Source organism: Sebastes fasciatus, chromosome 8 (assembly GCF_043250625.1).
Source record: "Sebastes fasciatus isolate fSebFas1 chromosome 8, fSebFas1.pri, whole genome shotgun sequence".
Taxonomy (NCBI): Eukaryota; Metazoa; Chordata; class Actinopteri; order Perciformes; family Sebastidae; genus Sebastes; species Sebastes fasciatus.
Window position 1 is genome coordinate 16320937 of NC_133802.1, and position 20893 is coordinate 16341829.

A 20893-nucleotide genomic window follows, 5' to 3' on the forward strand; every position below is an offset into this window, starting at 1 on the left:
TTATTATTATTATTATTATTATTATCATCATTATTATAGTATTGTTTATGTTTATTAATTTTGCACAAATTAAGTCTACACAAACATTACAAAAAATAAATATACAGTGCAGGAAGAGGCAAAAAACCCACTGGGCTTATTTGAAGCCTCCACCTAAATAGTTTTAAAATTTCATAGAGATATTATATATATATATATATATATATATGCGTAATAACAACAATAACAATAAACAAAACATGGTTCATGGTTTAATAGTATGAACCGTGTGCATACTGGTTTTATTATTGGTTCTGAAATTGCTGTATCCTTTGCCCAATAAAATATGCAACAAAACAAAAGTATGTACTTCTTTATGAATCTTTCTTACCCTGAAAAGTGTTAAAACGTTTATTGTATGAAGTACAGATATGGGTCAATCAATTAAAAATATTTATTGAGAATGTATTTTAAAAGTTGCTAAGTTTGGCCCCGTCTGTCTCTTAACACACACTCCAGTCCAGATGGTGGCGGTAGAGTACCAAATCACAACAGCAAAGAATACCGGAATTAACAATCGCGTAAACAAACTGTCCCTTCTCTGGTTCCGTAGTTGTCCAGAGCGCCTGTACAGTGAGCAGCATGCTGTAGGCTGTAGGTAGTCAAGGGTTACACAATGATGGCAACGTTGTCGAGAGTTAAAAGCCCTCGGTGGCTTTCTCCAGACATACTCTTAAGATACATACTAGGACAGGAGGTCAGAAGAACCGAGTCGAGCTGGTTCAGTCCCACTTGTTGTCCGGTAGCAGCAGCCTGGAGGCGCAGAGTCACCGCCGGAGGAGGTACCAGAGAGGTCAGCACCTCCTGTCAGCTGCACGGTAAACAACGAGCAAACCCCAAGAGGAGAGAGCTGTCTGAGAAGAAGCTGGTATGTGTTTTATGTGTTTTTAACTGATCCATTCAAAGGATATAAACAGATTGAACAAGTAATGTTACATAAATAGAATTAGGATGCAGTCAGTCTGCTTTATGTGTGGAGTCCCCATTAACTAGTAAAAAATCTATCTTTATCCCTCAGGTTGCCTTCAAAACAAGGACTAATGTTTTACTGTAGTTGGATCATTTGCTCAGTTTGTCTCCTTGTAGAATATTTGTATGAATGAAAAAAAACAGATGTAAAATAGTTCTTTTTTTAAGGGGACTGTTTTTGATTTAGTCACATGGCCCAACAAAATGATGTATTTCTTTCAGAACCTTTCTGACCCTGAAAAGTGTTAAAACTTTTATTATATGAAGTATTACAGATATGGGTCAATTAAAGGGACTGTTTGTAAGAATCAGAAATGCTTGTTAACAGCAACACCTGTGGCCATTAAGTCAACGAAAGTCAGCGTCGGGCTCGAGCTTGTGCTCGCTCTACATAGACATGAAACGAGCATCGCTCAACACAATGAGGCGTCACACGTCAGCTAAAACCACAATATCACTATATTTCAGCTGCTTGGCAGTAATGTTAGCTGACCAGACGAAGGTCTCTCCATGAATCACTGCTGATACTAGTGTTGGCTTTTCCTGCTTCAGCCTCCCGACCGCGGTCAGAAGGATTAGGGGAGACACCGGAGTTTTCGTCGGAGACGATAACGTAACTCGTTGCGGAGCTCCGTCACTTCGCAAGACACAGAAAACCTCTGTTGGTCTGGAGGAGCTGCAGCAATTATTTCTGCACAAACGTTCACTGTACATTCACTAGATATTCTCAGAGCTACGAAGTCTTCTGCGGTGTGGAGTGTGTGCGCATGAATGTGAGGTGGAGCGAGCTGAGTGAAGGCAGGCAGGCAGGCAGAGGAGCAGAGTACAGCAGAGACTCCAGCAGAGTCAGCTACGGTCTCCCCCGCGTCCTCCGACAGCGGCCAACACTGTTCTATAAGACGGGCTTCGCTAGATATAACTTTGCGGTTTTGGTGCTTCCGTGTAGTTTGTGTGGGAGTCTTGTCTGAACAGCGTAGCCACACGTGAGCGCGCATATGCGACCGCGCATAGGACACCGACCCGGATGATTTATACGTGTAAGAAGTTACAAACAGTCCCTTTAAATCCACAAATATCACATCAAAAGAATATCCAATATCCAATGCCTTAATCTCTCCAACATGTTTCACTAGATATATCCAGTGGATAATTCTAAAAGAAAAGCTCATTCTGGGCTTGGGAAACATTTTTCACCATTGCCAGAAATTTTTAGACAAACAATTAATCAATTCATTGAGAAAATAATAACAACAGATTAGTCAAAATAATCTACAGCTGATGTTCCAATGGTAGAGTTTCTTCACAGTACAGCCCTTGTTATTATTTGTGCGTCATCCATCCTTATGTTGTGCTGTTGATGACTCACAGTGTGGATTATTAGCCAACTGTCTAAGTATTTCTTGATTTGGCCCATATTAGACCCGTCACTTCGTAGACCATCGGCGTGTTAAGCTGCTGGCCGGGTCAGGCGGTAAAGGAGCCTGCAGCTTTCACAGTGAGCCGCGAAAAGAGTGGGGTGGACCAGATGGAGGGAACGGAGGTGACGGAGGAAGCATCATTATGAAGGGTAAGTTGGTAAGGCATATGACACTAGTCACTAACAGAGCTCGCTCCATTCTGCATCATGCCAAAACGTGCTTCCATCATTAATTCCTTATTTACGTGCTTTCAGCGGACAAGTTTGTCAAATCGTTGGCGCAAGTAGTTCCGATTTACAAAGGCGAGGATGGGCAATCAGGGAGCAGAAAGAACTGTTACGGCAGGAATGGCAGCCTAACCTATATTTCTGTGAGTCCATGCATTTGATCATAAATGACTGTATGTAATCATCACGTTTCTACCATTAAACCTGCTGCCTAACCTTGCCTTTGACGTTTTCCCATGTATAAAGGTACCACTAGGCACCGTGGTGAAGGAAGAGGGACAGACAGTAGTGGACCTTTCTGAACATGGCCAGGAGTATCTGGCTGTGTTTGGAGGGGCCGGTGGGAAGGGGAATCGATTCTTTCTGTCCAATGAGAACCGCGCCCCGATGACGGCGACCCCAGGAGTGGCGGGCCAGGAGAGGGTCCTTCAGCTAGAGCTCCGCACCATGGCCCATGCTGGACTGGTGAGGAAAAGCTGCTTATGTTTGAAATAACATGCTGATATTGCTTTTTCAACACCACAAATGTAATGAACTGATTTTTTAAAATCTTTATCCCATCAGGTGGGGTTTCCTAACGCTGGGAAATCATCTTTGTTGAGAGCCATCTCCAATGCCAGGCCTGCTGTGGCTGCTTACCCTTTTACTACACTCAACCCACATGTAGGAATTGTCAACTACAGGGATCACGAGCAGGTTGCAGGTAGTTGATTTCAAGCAAACAATTAATGTATTATAGAGTCATTAGTCATTATTCTTTAACATGGTATGATAACGTTTTAATAGGATTTCGCACTGTATAATTTGCAGCTTTTTTTCCAAGTATAATGTCTACTGTATGTTCCACTTTCACCCTTGCTCTATGTAGTTGCTGACATCCCAGGCATTATTCGAGGAGCCCATCTGAATCGAGGCCTCGGCATCTCTTTCCTGCGTCACATAGAGCGCTGTCGTTTCCTCCTCTATGTTCTGGACCTGTCGACTCCGGAGCCCTGGAGCCAGCTTCAGCACTTGCGTTATGAGCTGGAGCAGTATGAGCCGGGTCTATCCCAGCGGCCTCAGGCCATCATAGCCAACAAAATGGACCTACCCGAGGCCCGGGAGAAGCTAGAGACTCTAAAGAGCCACGTCAACCAGCGGGTCATCCCCGTGTCGGCTCTGACAGGACAGAACACAGAGGAGCTCATCCTCCATCTCCGAGAGCTGTACGACGGCTACCTCCAAGGAGAAGACAAACCCACTAGGTGGTAGTAAAAACGATGTCCTGTTGATCTATTTATTATGATTTATATTTATCCTGGAAGAACACATTTAAATAGCTTAATAAATATATACAAACAAAACTAAATTCAACATTCGTGTTTGCTTATTAATGACTTGCAGCATATTGCTCAATACACTGACAAAATGTGAGGTTTCTTGAAATATAACTTATTAAAGCTGTATGCTACACAACAAAGGCGACATATTGCTTGTTAAGAGACGACAGTACACTTTTTAAATGTTAGGGTTCACAAATGCCTGTCTAGGGTCAGCCTGTAAAGACAAATAAATAATAACAAAATCAGTCTAGAGAAGGATATTTGTGTGCATAGAGATGATTTTGAGTAAAACACATAAATAACTATGTGGAGTTGGCTGAGGAAACACCACATCATTGACACTATTTGGTAATTTTCTCAGTGAATACAAAAACACTGGCGTCGCACACTGACAAAACAGATGAATAAAAGATATGCAATAAGCATATACACGTTTTCAATACTGCTTCTACGTTTTAATTGATGTTCTAACGTATTTTGATAAACGTTGTCCTGCGTTAGGACCACAGCTGCAGCTTGGTAATGAGATGAAACATAATTCCTAAATGAACCAGCAGAGGGCATGTGTCACATAATTTTAAATAACTTCAATTGCATTTTTAATTGGGCCTTTTAGTAAATAAGCCTCTGTAGAGTCACAATACACAACCTGTATCCACAATCCATGCACAATTTAACCATGTATTTAAAGTTTTGATAATATGTAAATACAGATATTTAAGGTTATCTAAATGGGAGTGAGATTCACCTGAATTCACAAATCTGGATCTGCTGTATGGACAGTGAATATGTTGTTTACTTTTCTCACCCATAGTATTTTTGTGTGCTTTCTTGAACCTAAATATAATCTTGAATCTTAATATAATTGCATGGTGTCTCTGGAGAAGTCACCAAAATGCTGATTTAATAAATAACTGCACTCTTTGCACCATTTAATACATTGTGTGCGTGTGTTGTTTACTTGGTGCTGTCGCCAGACCGGAGGAACCAGTGGGTTGCAGACATGATACTGGGTGGAGCTGCTGGTCCACCTGGAAGGCTTTATGAGGATAGTCCTGAATTCTCTCCACCGAGCCTGAACAACATGTCCATGAAAATAACATAACAAGAACACATGCATGAAAATAGCAAATAAAGGCTAACAGCAGTCCATTTTGATCACACAGTGATAGCATTAAAAGATGAATGATAGGGGCAGTACCAAGCATGTAATGGGTGTGTTCAGAGGCTGTGTGAGCTCCACCTGGTCAGGCCACTGACAAACAAAGGTGGCATAAACCCTTCGCTTCATGAAGGGCTGCTGCACCAGGAGGCTGTGGGGGACATGAGGAAAAACAACAGGTATTGATTGAACAGGCAAAAGTGAGAAAGCATTTATTTGTGAAGTTGAGACAAGTATGATAACCTAGAAAGAGGTTCAGTGTGTACCAGGCGGTTATATTCTGCTGTTCCCTTTGTTGTGAAATATGCTGCAGCACTAATTTACAGGCACAGCTAGAGATCCCCCACCTGGAGTGTTCCTCTCCATAAGGACTCTGTGGGAGAAGCGGATATTCTCTCCAGTGTTTCCAGCAAGATGTTACTCCTGGGATCCCCCATCTGCAGAGCCAAATGTATATGCATTATACAGATTAATACACAACTATCTCTGCCATATGACAGTCCACACCTTTTCCAGACGGTGATGCAGACGACAATTTAGTCACATAGTGTTCTGGCACATTACTCACTCTTCTTATCATTTCCTCTCATATGTTGAGCTACAGTATGGAGAGGGGGAGAGCCACAAATTATTACATTTTCATGCATTGTTTTAGCCTTTGCTATTGTTATATAGTACCATACAAGCTTGTCATTTATTCACCGTAAGTCCATTTTCAAAATGCTGACAATTTTTTAGAGGGGAAGATAATATAATAATAATAATAATACATTTTATTTATATAGTACTTTTCTGGAAACTCAAAGACACTTTACACGGATAAAATGATCATAAAACAAGGGCATCATAAAAATATAAAACAAACATCATTAAAAGCAGTTCTAAAAGGGTGAGTCGTGATTTGTGATTTGAATGTGGACATGTTGCTGCAGTTTCTGATGTGTTTGGGGAGTGAGTTCCAGAGGGAGGGGGCAGCTAAGGTGAATGCTGTGTCGCCCCAGCTCCAAGATACGAACCACCTCTTCTATGTAAATGTGAAGGTATGTCCGTGTATAAATAATTCTCTTCCAAGGAAGTATGATAATCACTGATGTCTTTCCAAGGAACCCTTATCCGCCATTGCCAGCTTGTCAAGCCGGTTTTGTTGTGTGTGTGTGTATGTGTGTGTGTGTGTGTGTGTGTGTGTGTGTGTGTGTGTACATGAATGAACTAAGCTATCAACTAACTAAAGGAATCATATACAGTAACTCATATCAATCAAAAAATACATAGCGTGTAGGGAACGGGAATGTGACGTCACAAACTTCAAGTCGGCACTTACAACAACAAGCCTCGATCATTACATTCCCCTGCTGAGATGAATCTGTGGATATCTCATAGAGCACTGTTGGCCCTTCCATTATCCATTAATCTTCCTGTTTACCACAGAGCTCTTCAGTCCTATATGAATATTGATATTCATTATGTTTACTACTATTTCAATGGCTATATGCATATAAATAGTGTTTTGAAGTAAAACTTTCAGTAAACAGTCAACATGGCCAAAACATGGGGACCGCCTGAGTATATCTTTGTAAACTGTATCAAAAATGTTGTATTTCCCTCAAATGTACAGTCACAGAGTAGGGGAGTTCATTCAGTTGCATCATTATCCATGGGATCTTTGTTTTAATGGTGCTATTGCCTTTGAAATTTAGCTTATACACTATAGGCGAGGATACAAATCATACTTTTTCCTTTATTGCATCTCCAATTACTCTGGAATAATAATTTCAATATGTTTACTTACAGTGGATTTGTATTCCCTAGCTTCATACCTTTTAAAGGAGACCAGACATATGCATATAAGCCTTGTTGTTGAGGAGCTATTACTGATTCATTTTGGATGTTATTTTACACATTTTTTCCTAGGGCTAAGGCTTAACATAGCCACAGTTAATTTTAACCTAGCAAGCTATCTAGCAATAATAATGCATTATAATATTTAGATGCTGATTGATTCTGAAACACAGTGAACCCTTGTTCGGAGCACACCCATCATCGACCTCTGCAATTAGTTTTGATTTCAACCACACACCTGGCAAGTTTCATGCCCAGGCCCTTCTGCTCTGGGTGAAAAACAATTATGCCACCTCTCTACAGAGGCAGGCTGAGATAGAAATTCATCCAGGGACTTTGAGATAGAAAGGCTGAAATTCTGGGCAGTAATTAACGCTAATACAGTTTTTGTGGTATAAAGTGAATTAGATGATGTTGAAGACCTTCAAGGCTCTTCATAGTGGATGACACCTCCTTAGGTTGTATCAGCAGGTCGCCTCTGCACTGATTCAAAACAAGACCAGTCAGGCAAGCTCAGGTGAGCTGGAACAGTAGTCACAGTTCGTCGAGTTCACAATGAAAACAACTGAGCCGATCAGATTTCAACAAAAACGAGGATCAGTCCAAATTTGGAGGGGCCACTCGTATCCTCCCTCAATATTGAAAGTATTAGATTGGCCCAGTCTGCAGTAACTGCTATTGGTTACTTTTTATTATCATTAGTTATTTTGCTCATGATGAATAGTTAGTTAGTTAATAGTTGAATAGTTGAATAGTTAATTGTTAATAGTTGAATAGATGAATAGTAGTTGTCATCACAAATTTTGTCAATGCGAAACCATCGAAACTGTGCAACAGTTTCGATGGTTTCGCATTGACAACATTTGTGCACAGACAGACTGACATGTAAATACCTGGCAAGAAGCCTGCTCAAAACCGCCTGTGGTAGTTCCTGCTAAAGTAAATGTTTCCAGCATCACATTTTACCATGATGACACACACACACACACACACACACACAGACTCACAAGGTGAAAACAATAAACACGATTGTAAAAAGGCCAGTTAACATAATCTTGTGAATAATATAGAATATATGATTCTTTGAGTTAGTTGATAACTTAGTTAGTAGTTGGAGACATGTGGATACCCACATAGAAGCTCAATCATGTACACACACACACACACACACACACACACACACACACACACACAGGACACACAAACCCACAATCACACTCAGCCAACAACAACAACAAAACCAGCTTGACAAGCTGGCAACGGCTGACTAAAGGTTCGTTGGAATTGTGGTCAGTCGGCATCAGTGATCATACTTCCATGGAAATTATTTCTTTACACACTGACACGCCTGCATATTTTTGACAGTTACATAGAAGATGTGTGTGACCTTCTCCTCTAAAAACATTGCCAGCTTTTTGAAAATGAAGTTACAGTGAATAAATGACAAGCTTGTACGGTACTATAGAACTATAGCAAAGGCTAAAACAATGCATGAAAAAACTTCCTAAAATAAGTATGAAGATATCCCAAAGAAAAGTGACACACTCATTTCCCTGTCATTACTGTAGATTATCAATATTCAATGTAACCTCTAGTGAAAGAAACAAAAAATTTTCATACACACAATATTGACTTAGAAAATGCCTGCTTCAGGTTTTGACTTTTCCCAACCCGTCACACAATGCCCTGTCTTCTTTGTAAATGTGTTATGAGATCTTATCTTCGCATACCATGACCCTGCCAAACACCCACACACACGCAACTTCATAACCACGACTCTGTGTGGCCTATTTATTTGATTGTGCTGTTGTTTGTCACATTTGACATCTCTTGAGTAGAGTATTGCCCAACACCAGGGAATTGTAGCTCTAAATTTCATTGACTTTCAGTAAGAATGACACTTTATGTGAGACCCACTGTATTTGAAAACAGGTCGAGTAACATTTGTAGATAGAAAGGCCACTCAGGGTGAAATGTTTCAGTTGCAAACAAAGGTCTCTATAACAGTCCAACTGAACTCTGCTGCCTTGACCTGTTTCCAACAAATGCTTCATGTCATGCAATACAATTTCAACATAATAATCACATTAATCAGCAAAGTGTTAACAAAAAATTTAATGAATGAATTGAAATAGGCATGAGTTTACAGGACAAAATAATATACAAAATGTATCCAAAGATAAATGTGATAGGCAACCATTTTCCCAATCAGGTTGTATTATGAGACATCTTGTCTCCTTTCTCTTTCTCTCTGTGTGTCTTGTTTTTTTAAATTACAGATAAAATCAGTGCAGTTTCAATCAACATTCATATTCAGCTATTTCTGTGTGAGCTTACTTAACTCTTTGTGACCTCTGGAGAATATAGTCCCTTGTCTTATAATTGGTAAATGAACTAGGGCTGTCAAAATTAACACAATAATAATGCGTTAACGCAAAATCGTTTCAACGCCACTAATTTTTTTAACGCAATCGCTCATTCAGAGGTCGTAGCGGGCTCCTAGAAAACCTGAGGAATCCATTGGTACCCACCATGTCATACTAGCTTGTCACGAAGGAGGTTAAATAACGCTCCAAACTTTTCAAAGGGGTCCCTTGACCTCCGACCTCAAGATATCTGAATGAAAATGGGTTCTGTGGGTACCCACGAGTCTCCCCTTTACAGACATGCCCACTTTATGATAATTACTAGCAGTTTGGGGCAAGTCATAGTCAAGTCAGCACACTGCACATGTTATGATTTAAGCATATTTATTATGCTAAATGCAGTACCCGTGAGGGTTTCTGGACAATATTTGTCATTGCTTTGTGTTGTTAATTTATTTCTAATAATAAATATATACATACATCTGTATAAAGCAGCATATTTGACCACTCCCATGTTGATAAGAGTATTAAATACGTGACAAATTTCCCTTCACGATACATTTTGAACAGATAAAAAAAAAGTGTAATTAATTTGCCATTAATTGCGATTAATCATGGACAATCATACGATTAATCGCCATTAAATATTTTAATCGATTGACAGCCCTAAAATGAACATAACACTGTCACCCTTAGCATCTGACTTTGAACACATGATCATCAAAAAGCCATGAATGAAAATCTATACATTCAGTTTGTCTTCAGGTATTGCAATAGAGATGAACTAGTTCCAGGCCTTAAGAATCAGTGTTTTAGCTAATTCTCTGCCCACCATCAACATTGCTTATATGAGAGAGTAAACATGTCCTTTGGACAACGACAAATAGTCTTAGTCAAGAAAGGTAGTCCTGCTGTATACAATAGAAACAAACAAAACATATTTTCCCAAAATGAATGTAACAGTTTTCTTTCTCAGTTTTACAAATTAGAGACTCTGAAGGGAAAGGTTTGTGTAACATAACTTGTGAATAGTGGAAACTATGAATTCTGTGGTAACAAGTGCCTGGTATTACATTCTTATTATCATATTTTCTCTCAGACACAGTGATTGTTTTGTTTTTAACAGATTAAGAGAAGATGAACGAAGATGAAGTGCAGCTAAATGTAACATAACTTGTGAGAATGGTGAGTCAGCAGAAAGATGACGCTAAAAGCACCTTATCCAGGTAACATTTATGATGTCGGATTAATAGCTTTACAAAAATACAAATATGATGGAGTGTTCCCTTTAGGTTTTCCACTTGGATCATAGTCGCTGCCTAAAGTCTTTCAGGAGAAGGCAGTGCTTTCACTAGGCATGCAGACTGAAGCCAGATTATTGAATTTGTAATCCAGGTCCATGTCTGGGTCAAAGAAATCATCGGGCATGGAGATGGCGTCAAGATCAAAGTTGGTCTTTGCGTCTCCCTCCTCACCATACACGTGAGGAGCATAATCACCCAACTCCTCTCCTGGAGCCTCGTGGGCATGCAGCTTCTACAGTACACAGAGGAGGAAAAAAGAAAATTTGAATATATTAAAAAAAATAAACAGAATCACCCTAACTTTGGAGGATTGATTCAATTCTTGTCATTACCTTCTTTAGTACTTTGAGCAGAACTTCACGTTGGATTACATTGTTCTGTTGGTATGCAGAATAGCTACCGTGTCCAGCCCAAGTCTGGCAAATCAGAAACAGAAGCATAAAATGTCATAGTTAAACTCTGTGGATATAAAAAATAAGTCATGGAATTTCCCAGGAAAAGGGTTCATAGTAGTGTAGATTTCCGTACCCCACGCATAGAGCTCCTGAGCTCCCAATTTCCCGTCCTCTTGGCTGATGATGCACCCTTTGACTGGAAAATCACATATGGTAGAATTTAATGAACTGCAAAATGTCACAGCTCAGTAAAATTGTTGACATTGACCTCTTTAGACTTGGGCTCATTACTCAGATTCACTAATAATAATAATAATAAAGTCAGTACCCGACGCCCATATTCCACACGTCCAAAGCTTTCTGCCATTGTTGAGTCACTTAATAACTGGGGAACATAACCATGTCAAACAATGACAACTTTTGGAAAACAAAAAAAAGAATTTATTTGTCACTATACAATATCAGGATGAGGCTGGCAATTTACTTAAAAATCTTATGAAAAGACCAAAACCAAGAGTGTGTTAGTCTATGACTTTAAGCTCCAAACTCATTTGTTCCTACTGAAAATGTAAATAAATACATGTTTAAAACCTTTCATGAATATATACTTTTATTTATTTATTTAAAAAAAAAAAAAAAGGCTGAATGATTTCCTAAAACACAAATGTTTTTAGCAAACATTACTCTTGAGTAAATATATTGAAGACTATTTTCAGTTGTGGTTTGGTGTGCATTTAGTATTTACAGCAGCAGGACAGTGTATGTGGGATCGACTCAAAGTAAACTACAGTACCCATGTTCATTGTAATGAAGGAACATTGTGCAATGGTGAATTTTTAATAGTAACAATGGAGTTCTATGGCACAAAAGAATAAGCTCTATCAGGCTTTGGCTACACAGACACTGTTTGTTAGTAGGATTTATTGCTGGTTATGGTCTTTTCATGGGATTTGTATTATCCTTTAATTTTGTCATTTTTTTTTACAAAATAATAATAATAATCACGGTAATAATAAAAAAAAAGAAAATACTACTACTACTGCTACTACTACTACTACTAATAATAATAATAATAATAAAGATAATAACAATACTACTACTACTACTACCACTTCTACTACTACTACTAATAATAATAATAATAATAATAATAATAATAAAGATAATAACAATACTACTACTACTACTACTACCACTTCTACTACTACTACTAATAATAATAATAATAATAATAATAATTTCTATACCCGATTCAAAAAGGCGCTTCCCTTATTTGGGGTTTCAGTTTGGATTATGGTAACTGGTAACTGCAACAAAAAAAAGAAGCAATTACAAGGCAAGAAACGTTAGTAACTGAACAAATGTAATTAGTGTCCATTTGTCATGATACATAACAGATTAAAAAGTGCCCTTTTTAAGCTTGTCATTAAATGAATGTATATTTTCCATCACTTACTTGCTTCACCGTTAAAACTTTCTGGCTGTGTCCATTGTTTATACTTGACACAAAAGCCACCTGTTGAACGTTTGAATAGAGTCAGTAAGTTTTTACAGCAACAAGTCACAGTTATGGAAGACAAGTGAGTGGAAGCCCAGCTGGGTCTTTGCGGTAATCACATACAGGTGCTCTTTGGATTCTTCAGGTGTTCTGTGCTTATTCAATCTTGTGAGGGCTCATTGCACAAAAATATACACAATGTAGAGTTTGAACAAAATGCCTTTATTTTACATAGCAATAACTGTTTAAAATGTTAAAATGTAAATGTAATTTTAAACAATTATTGCCATGTAAAATAATGGCATTTTAATTTTGTTCAAACTCTACAGTGTGCCTTGGATTATTTTTGAAGCACATTTAACTTAAGACTTTAAATGCAACTTGACACAAAAGTGTGTGTGTGTGTGTGTGTGTGTGTGTGTGCGTGTGTGTATGTGTGTGTGTGTGTGTGTGTGTGTGTGTGTGTGTGTGTGTGTGTGTGTGTGTTTTGTATTACTCAACGGTAATACTCAAGTAAAGGTAATTTTGTAATAAAAGTATTTACTTTGCAGTCAGTTCCCGGTGTCTCAATGTTAGACGTCATCAGATGTTGTCCTGAATCACCATCTGGGATCGCTATTCTCTTTCTCTTACTCTTACAGGACACCAAAAAAGCCAAAAGTAGCAACACTGGGATACAGAGACACACAAATCAAACAATCAGTGTTATGTCCTAAATGAGGATATTAATCTTTTACCAGAGGAAGGGCTCATGACCAAAATCTTTTTTTTCAACTTTTCAACTAAAAAAATAAGGCAATCTTCGCACAGTATTCAAAGTTCTGGATGCGTGTCCTACCTGCAAGCAGTAGCATGCCTAAAAAAAGGATCCCAATCGCTCCTCCTCCTAATGCGGAGCCAGTAGCTTTGCGAACGCGACAGTTTGGCCTCGCTGTGTCTTCGCAGTTACACACAGTAACTGACAAGTTGTGTGTAGCTTTCATGTCCTGAAGGTCCATCACTTCCAGCAGCAGCTCATATTGTCCAGAGGGAACTGTGGGCTCTTTCACCAGGTTGACTGTATACCCTGTGCATCCAAAACGAATTGTCATACTGTCAAGATTCATTGTGACATACTGTATAAACTAGACTTTGTTTTAATAGCAGTGACATTGTTTGCGCGAGTTACATGATCTTGGCTACGTTTGAAGGAGCTGTCAGAGCTAGAGCTCACCTTTTTTAGGGGCAAGCTTCCACTTGTCCTCAACATCTCCCAGGAGATTGAAGGTGAAAGGCCCAGCGTAGGGGTTTTCATCCAGGTCCACGGCCGTGATGTTGGCCAGAGAGGGTCCTTCAGATTGGCACATGTCAATTATGCTTTCAGGCAGGAATGGAGCATGGTCGTTCATATCGTTAATATGGATTTCCAGCGTTGCAGTGCCCGTCAATGGAGGTTGACCTGATGTCCAAAAACACATGTTGTGCATTTTCAGCAATGTGATAAAGAAATTGTGATTAATAACGTATACAGTATGTAAATACTAGTACTGTAAATCGATTAAAATATTAAATCGTGATTAATCGCATGATTGTCCATAGTTAATCGCAAATTAATCACACATTTTTAATCTGGTCGAAATGTAGCTTAAAGGGAGATTTGTCAAGTATCTAATATTGTTATCGACATGGGAGTGGGAAATATGCTTGCTCTATGCAAGTGTATGTATATATGTATTACTGGAAACCAATTAACAGCACAAAGCAATGACAAATGTTGTCCAGAAACCCTCACAGGTACTGCATTTAGCGTAAAAAAATATGCTTAAATCATAACATGGCAAACTGTAGCCCAACAGGCATCAACAGCTGTCAGTGTGTCAGTGTGCTGACTTGACTATGACTTGCCCCAAACTGCATGTGATTATCATAAAGTGGGCAGGTCTGTAAAGGGGAGACTCGTGGGTACCCATAGAACCCATTTTCATTCACATACTGTATCTTAAGGTCAGAGGTCAAGGGACCCCTTTGAATATGGCCATGCCAGTTTTTCTTCGCAAACATTTTGCATTAGATTGGAGCATTATTTAACCTCCTTTGCAACAAGCTAGTATGACATGGTTGGTACCAGTGGATTCTTTAGTTTTTTTTATTTTCATATGATGACAGTATCTTTATTCTAGCTTTAAAACTGAGCCCGCTACTACCTAAAAAACACAATTTGCGTTAATGCATTAAAGAAATTAGTGGCGTTAAAACAAGTTTGCGTTAAGGCATTATTATCACGTTAACTTTGACAGCCATAGTAAATACTCCTGTAGGTCATACCATTGTCAACAGCAAGAATTGTTGTCTTATAAATATTGTCTTTCACAAAGGACGACTCTCGGTCTATGATCTTTGATGTGGTTATTTTTCCAGTCTTGGTGTCCACAATAACCCAATCAGCTGGATCGTCTCCTTTTCTGTATCTGAAACACACACACATGTGTTGTGTTAGACATTTTCAAGTTCTCTATTAATGTAGAATATTGTCGTTCCATGAGATGGACATGCAGCTAGTATTTCCATGACTTACACAAATGTGTTGGTGATGTCAGGGTCTCTAGCTGTAAATGTCTCCAGATAATATCCCGCCTTGACATTCTCAACCACCATAACTTTTTTGTTCGGTGGGACGAAGAACGGAGAGTCATTGACATCCTCCACAATCACTGTCACTTGGCAGGTGGACAGACTCTCTGTCCCCGCCACATATTTGGTGACTACTTCCCAAGGATCGGTGGTGCGTTTGATCACCTTGCATGAGTGATAGGCGATCTCATTCTCTACACTGATAGTCAGATTCTTCTGAGAAATGCTTTCAAAGTCCAGATGCTGTAAAAAAAAGAAATATTGAAATTCATGCCATAATGTTACTTCACATCATATATCACGGGGCTTTTTAAGTTCATCACTGGTAGTCAACTCAATATAAAAAAACAAAAATCCCTAAAAAATAGTATGATTTACAACATTCAAGGATATCCATTATCACTATCCATATCACTCCTTTGGCTCTCTTTAGCATTTGTTGGCATTGTCTGCTGGTGCAGTTCATCTTGTCAAAGAGGCCAAAATACTTTACATAAACACGTATTTTGGAAAAAGAAAGACTCTTTTGCAAGAGATGTTTTAATGTCTGAAGGAGGTTGAAATGGTAGGGTTGTGTATTGGCAAGAATCTGGCGATACGATACGTATCATGATACAGGGGTTACGATTCAATATATTGCGATACAGTAAGCAAAGCGATATACTGCGATTTTAAAAAAATCTAATTTTAGGAAAACTGTCATAGTATAAAGAACACACCACCCAGCCCTGTCTCTTAAGAATTACTTTCCCATACAATTAAACTGCATTCTCAATTACTTCAGGAAGGAAATGTATTTTGTTGCAGATTACATTTGTCTATGCATATCAAAAATACGTTTGTAAGTCCACAGTCGGCCGCAGCAAGTGACGTAGTACAACGAGCGACGCGCAGAGCGGTAAATGAAAGTTGCGTAGAATAATAACGAGTATAACAAGCAAGAAAGTCCACTACTGGTGGTTGGGTGGGGATGTGGATGGGTCCAACAAACACAGGACTTTCCCCCAGGAGACCGCTGTTAGTATCCTGTGTGAAACATAGTCATTTTTAGCCAAACCATGATGTTTTTTTTAACAAACCTGACCCAGTAGTTTTGTTGCCAAAACCTAACTAAGTAGTGTTGTGCGTTTTTTTGTTTTGCTTCAATTTACAACTTTATCCACAAGTTAAAAACTGCAACCGTAATCCAGGAGGAAGAACGTAATTCTGAATGCAGTTTACTTGTATGGGAGCGTAATTTTGTGGGAGACAGAGTTGCACCACCATATGCATTAAATCTGAGTAAAAAAACTTTTATGCAATCAGAACAGTGTGATCTGCATTTGCATTTATCACAGTCCCTGTAACATCCAACGTCATACCAATGCTTTTTGAGCAACCTGAGCAAAGGAATTAACATTTTCTATATCAGTAAAAAAAAAAAAAAATAGAAGTGCTTGCAGGATTATTTATAAAATGAAGTAAATCAAAAATATGTTTTTACCAAATACTTGTTGGACTGTAGCTTGAAAAGAAGACAAAATACCTTTTCCACATACAGTAGTCCCTCGTTTGTCTCAGGATCGGTCTTGACCATAAAGTTCTTGTTTGCGTCTCCTTGGATTTTATATTTGGCTTTCCAGGCCGTCGTGCCTTTGGTGTCTTTGTCTGTAACTTGTATACGTTTAACAAGAACATTTTCCTCTCCTTCTTTCACTCTCCCTAGACCCTGGGATAAAAAAATAAAACTTTTATTCGGAAAAGTTACTATTTTATTATAGTCATTGATAATTGAAAGAAGTAATTACTCACTGTTTGTCCTGTTATCACGGGAAGATGGTTATTTCCATCTTCTATGTCGATTATGACGGTGCAGATGCTGGAGAGCTGGATTTTTTCTCCACGGTCTTTGGCCTCCACCAAAATGGTGTATTTATCTGCTCTCTGATCGGTTCAAATAACAGTCACTCAAAATGTATTATCGAACATAATTGATTTGGCCATATTATTCAAATGTAAGGAGATGATTCTATTTGAGTCTTCTCACCTCATGATCCAGGCACCCTTTAAATAAAATGTCTGTAGTTCGGGTGGTGTCTTCGCTGTCCATTTTCTGGGTTAAGTAGAACTCCACCTCATGTGGTTGAGGATTGACTGAGACCACTTTAAAATCAAATAATCTGTTGTTCCCAGTGCTGTCCTCATCGTTGGCCTGAAGGGTGGTCACTATAGTGCCTGTCAGTATCAGAAGAACAGAGTTGTTTGTTTTATTTTATAATATTATTTCATAATATTAGCAGTATAGATTACATGAGAAACAATTAGAAAGTTACCTTGTGTTGTTGACTCTTTTATCTTGATGTTGTAAAATTCAGGTGTAAACTTTGGAGCGTTGTCATTTGCGTCTTTAATCAATATGTCAATGCCCAGCTGCGTGTCTACTGCATGATGATCTCTATCAAGTGCCTGAAACGTTAGCTGTAATGCAAAAATGCAAGAATTGTGAAATAATGAAACCCTCCACTGTGCGTCACAGCCCAAGCACACTCACACACACCCACAAACATCACTGTAATAATGCTGTTTTAGTAAATTCCTTCTGACCTTTAAAACTTTGTATTTCTCGTGGTCGACGTGTTTGTGCACTGTGATTATCCCCGTGTCCTCGTTGATTTTTAATACGCCGATAGGATCCAAATTAACACCCTGACCCTTGATCTTGAAAAAGGTGTAGTTCTTTTCAATTTCAACCTGTAAGGAGTCAAAACATAAAAGCAGTGAATTTTGTTATGATCTTCCTGCATCTTGTCATATTCATATCCAAGCATTGTGACTGTTGGTAGATACTCACTTTACCCAGTATGTATGGGTAAGCTCCTTCATAGCCTTCATCAATACTGAAGGAATCAATGATCCAGTTCCTTTTATGTCGCTTCAAAATTTCTGAAGATGAACTGTGGACTCCCAAACACTGCAAAAACATTACATTACATTACTGACATCGGACTGAGCACATTTAGAATTTTGTTTGTGTGTTATGATTATGATTATTACTTACAAAGGCTTTTTAAAAATGTTGTAATTCAACTCTGAATGCGTTGTTAAACAGGTCACTCAGTTTGTATGCATAACACCTTCTTCTAGAGCACTACTGTGTCGGTCAAAGATCTATATTCTATATATAATCTATAATGTTGACAGACGCAACCTGCGTCTGCTGCATTGGTTGTCATCATGATTGATATATATTTAATTTGTAATTTACACATTGCAATAATTTCATAGCTGTTCTGACTGTTGAAAAACAGAAAAAAAAGACCTGTACAATTTGTATCTGTCTCATTTGTATATTGTTCTTTCAATTCTTGGTTATTGAAAAAACGTTATAAAGGTTCAAATAAAAATAAATACAAAATAAAATAAAGTTGGATTAAAAACTAGTTTCTGAAAGCAATCGATCATATTTGAATCTTAGGCAGAAGTAAGTATCAAGTAAGCGTTGTTTGAAATATTTTTAACCCTTCTATCCAGGGTATAAATTCTTACCAGCATCAGGAAAAGACTGAGGTGTATGGTCGCCATAGTATATCCAGAGCATGTGTTGTTATAGTCTTTAGTAGTCCTTGGATGCACCTGAATGTAAGATCAACTGCAAACCGATGCAGGTTCTGGCTGCAGTTTACCTGTCAGTGGGAGGGCTTGTGTCATAGTTAATTACCTCTCATGAATCTTCATAGGTCCAGCCGGGAAGTTAAGAAACAGCTGGGTGTGTACAAAGTGATGAAGTAATGTGTGTGTGTGTGTGTGTGTGTGTGTGTGTGTGTGTGTGTGTGTGTGTGTGTGTGTGTGTGCGTGAATGTGGGTGTGTATATGTGGACATGCATTAAAGCTGCAGTAGGTCACTGAGCAAATATTATAAAAAAGTTATTTTTATAAAGCTGTCACTATATCCTGACAGGAGCACATGAGACAGATAATCTTTAAAAAAAAAGAAATCTTGCAGATGCCATTAGGAGCATCGGAGGACACAGAGGCACATAATTTTTTTTTTCAGATTTCCTGTCTCATGCATTACTGACAGGATATAGTGACCGTTTTATAAAAATAACCCTTTTTTTTATCATATCTGCTCAAAGTTACCAACTTTAGCTTAAAGGAGCAGTGTGTCGGATTTAGAGACATCTTGCAGATTGCAACCTCTCCCCCGTGCTAAGCGTGTAGGAGAACTACTGTGGTTGACGCAAAAATGTGAATGACCCTATATACAGCCAGTTGTAGTAAGAGTAGCGTAAGTCATTTGGAGAATAGCAAAGCCAGAGTGTGTGTACGTGTGAAGTGAGTGGTGAAGCACGAGAGAGACAAATGTGTGTGAGCGAAGTGAGCTAGTAGAGCAGAAGACAGAGTTAGTTTAGCTTTGAAAATATCAAGTGAATGTACAGGAGAAGTTGCAGTTTGTGCTGAAATAAATGCTGAAGCTCCTCAAGACCAACAGAGGTTTCCTGTGTCTTGTTTCTCGGCAGCTGAGTGGAGTGACGGCAGGGGTTAACTCCTCTACAATTCAACCCCACATTTTAACCCACAGGCTTTTAGAACATTTTAACTTAAGTAACAACCTTGTGGGCTGCATTTCAGACTTTTTAACCAACAGAACACAGAGAGTCAGGGTCAATGGGTTTTTATCAAACAAAGTGGGCTCTTCAACTGGCTCCTCACAAGGGTGCATGCTCTCACCCTTGCTTTTTATCCTTTACACTAATATGTGTCAGAGCACTTTTAAAAATCAAACTATTTTAAAGTAAGCGGATGACTCTGTGATTGTTAGTCTGCTTCAGGGCAATGAGAGCAGACATGGCCCTATAATTGATGACTTTGTCAAATGGTGTGAGGAATCATATCTGCAATTTAACATATCAAAAACCAAAGATATGATGATTGATTTTAGAAGACATGCCTGTGAACCTGAGGTCACAACCATTAAGGGTCAAACTGTTGAACATGTGCAATCATATAAATACAGTACCTTGGGACTATCATTGACGCTACACTGAACTTTGAGGCCAATTGTGAATCTGTGTGAAAGAAGGGGAACCGGCATCCGTTCTGCTTAAGGAAGCTGTCCTACTTCCACATCGGAAAAAACATGATGACATTATTTTATCGTGCTTTTATTGAGTCTGTTTTATCCTTTTCACTAGTGTCATGGTTTGGTAATATGCCTCTGAAGGACAGAAATAGGCTGAGTCCGATTGTCAAATGGTCCAATAAGCTGATTGGTGAGTCACAGCTGAGCTTAGAGTCCCTGTATACCAGGCAGTTACAGCGGATAGCCAGCTATATCTACAATGGCTCTCATCCTCTGTCTGGTTAGTTCCAGCTTCTCCCATCTGGTCGGAGGTTTAGGGTCCCAAGGTGTAGAACAAAGCGCTACAGGAACAGCTTTGTTCCAGCTGCAATTGTTCATTTAAATAAGTCCTAGCAGCTTTTGCACATATTTATGGAAAGTTTATCCCTTTTCTCATTTTATTGTGTCTTTTTTGTCCTGATATTTCAGTGTTTTTTATATTGTTCTTGTGGCCTTCTTTTGTTTTTGCTGGGTCCTGATCCCAGTAAGCCTTTCAGTACTCTTTGTCATGTTTTTGGTATGTCTGTCTCTTGTCTGTGCTCTACCTTATTGTCAATACGGATGCCATCCTCTATTTTTGCTGCAAAACAAATCTACCTACGGGTACAAATAAAGCCACATGAACCTGAACCTGAACTCCAGA

The 20893-nt window shown here is 38.8% G+C and overlaps 3 protein-coding genes across 3 annotated transcripts; 1 reads left to right on the forward strand and 2 right to left on the reverse strand.

Moving 5' to 3' along the window:
• Positions 1-567: 567 nt before the first annotated feature.
• Positions 568-4912, forward strand: mtg2 (mitochondrial ribosome-associated GTPase 2). The gene is made up of 6 exons (XM_074643818.1): positions 568-907; positions 2428-2575; positions 2681-2796; positions 2900-3118; positions 3218-3356; positions 3522-4912. The coding sequence occupies exons 1-6, from the start codon at positions 656-658 to the stop codon at positions 3902-3904; spliced, it is 1257 nt and encodes a 418-aa protein (XP_074499919.1). The 5' UTR covers positions 568-655; the 3' UTR covers positions 3905-4912.
• LOC141771972 (uncharacterized protein SCO4629-like) lies at positions 4809-9018 on the reverse strand. The gene is given in 6 exon segments (XM_074642523.1): positions 4809-4991; positions 4994-5113; positions 5182-5288; positions 5454-5544; positions 5547-5591; positions 8612-9018. Coding segments are annotated over 6 exon segments (666 nt in total). The 5' UTR covers positions 8856-9018; the 3' UTR covers positions 4809-4932.
• Positions 9019-9073: 55 nt separating this feature from the next.
• LOC141772624 (cadherin-like protein 26) lies at positions 9074-20157 on the reverse strand. Its single transcript, XM_074643817.1, has 18 exons — positions 18675-20157; positions 17980-18099; positions 17733-17879; positions 17462-17606; positions 17176-17363; positions 16941-17072; positions 16675-16857; positions 15094-15392; positions 14844-14986; positions 13753-13977; positions 13378-13605; positions 13084-13208; positions 12498-12557; positions 12289-12348; positions 11370-11426; positions 11175-11237; positions 10979-11062; positions 9074-10878 (listed from the first exon to the last, which is right to left on the reverse strand). The coding sequence occupies exons 1-18, from the start codon at positions 18708-18710 to the stop codon at positions 10672-10674; spliced, it is 2502 nt and encodes an 833-aa protein (XP_074499918.1). The 5' UTR covers positions 18711-20157; the 3' UTR covers positions 9074-10671.
• Positions 20158-20893: the final 736 nt, after the last annotated feature.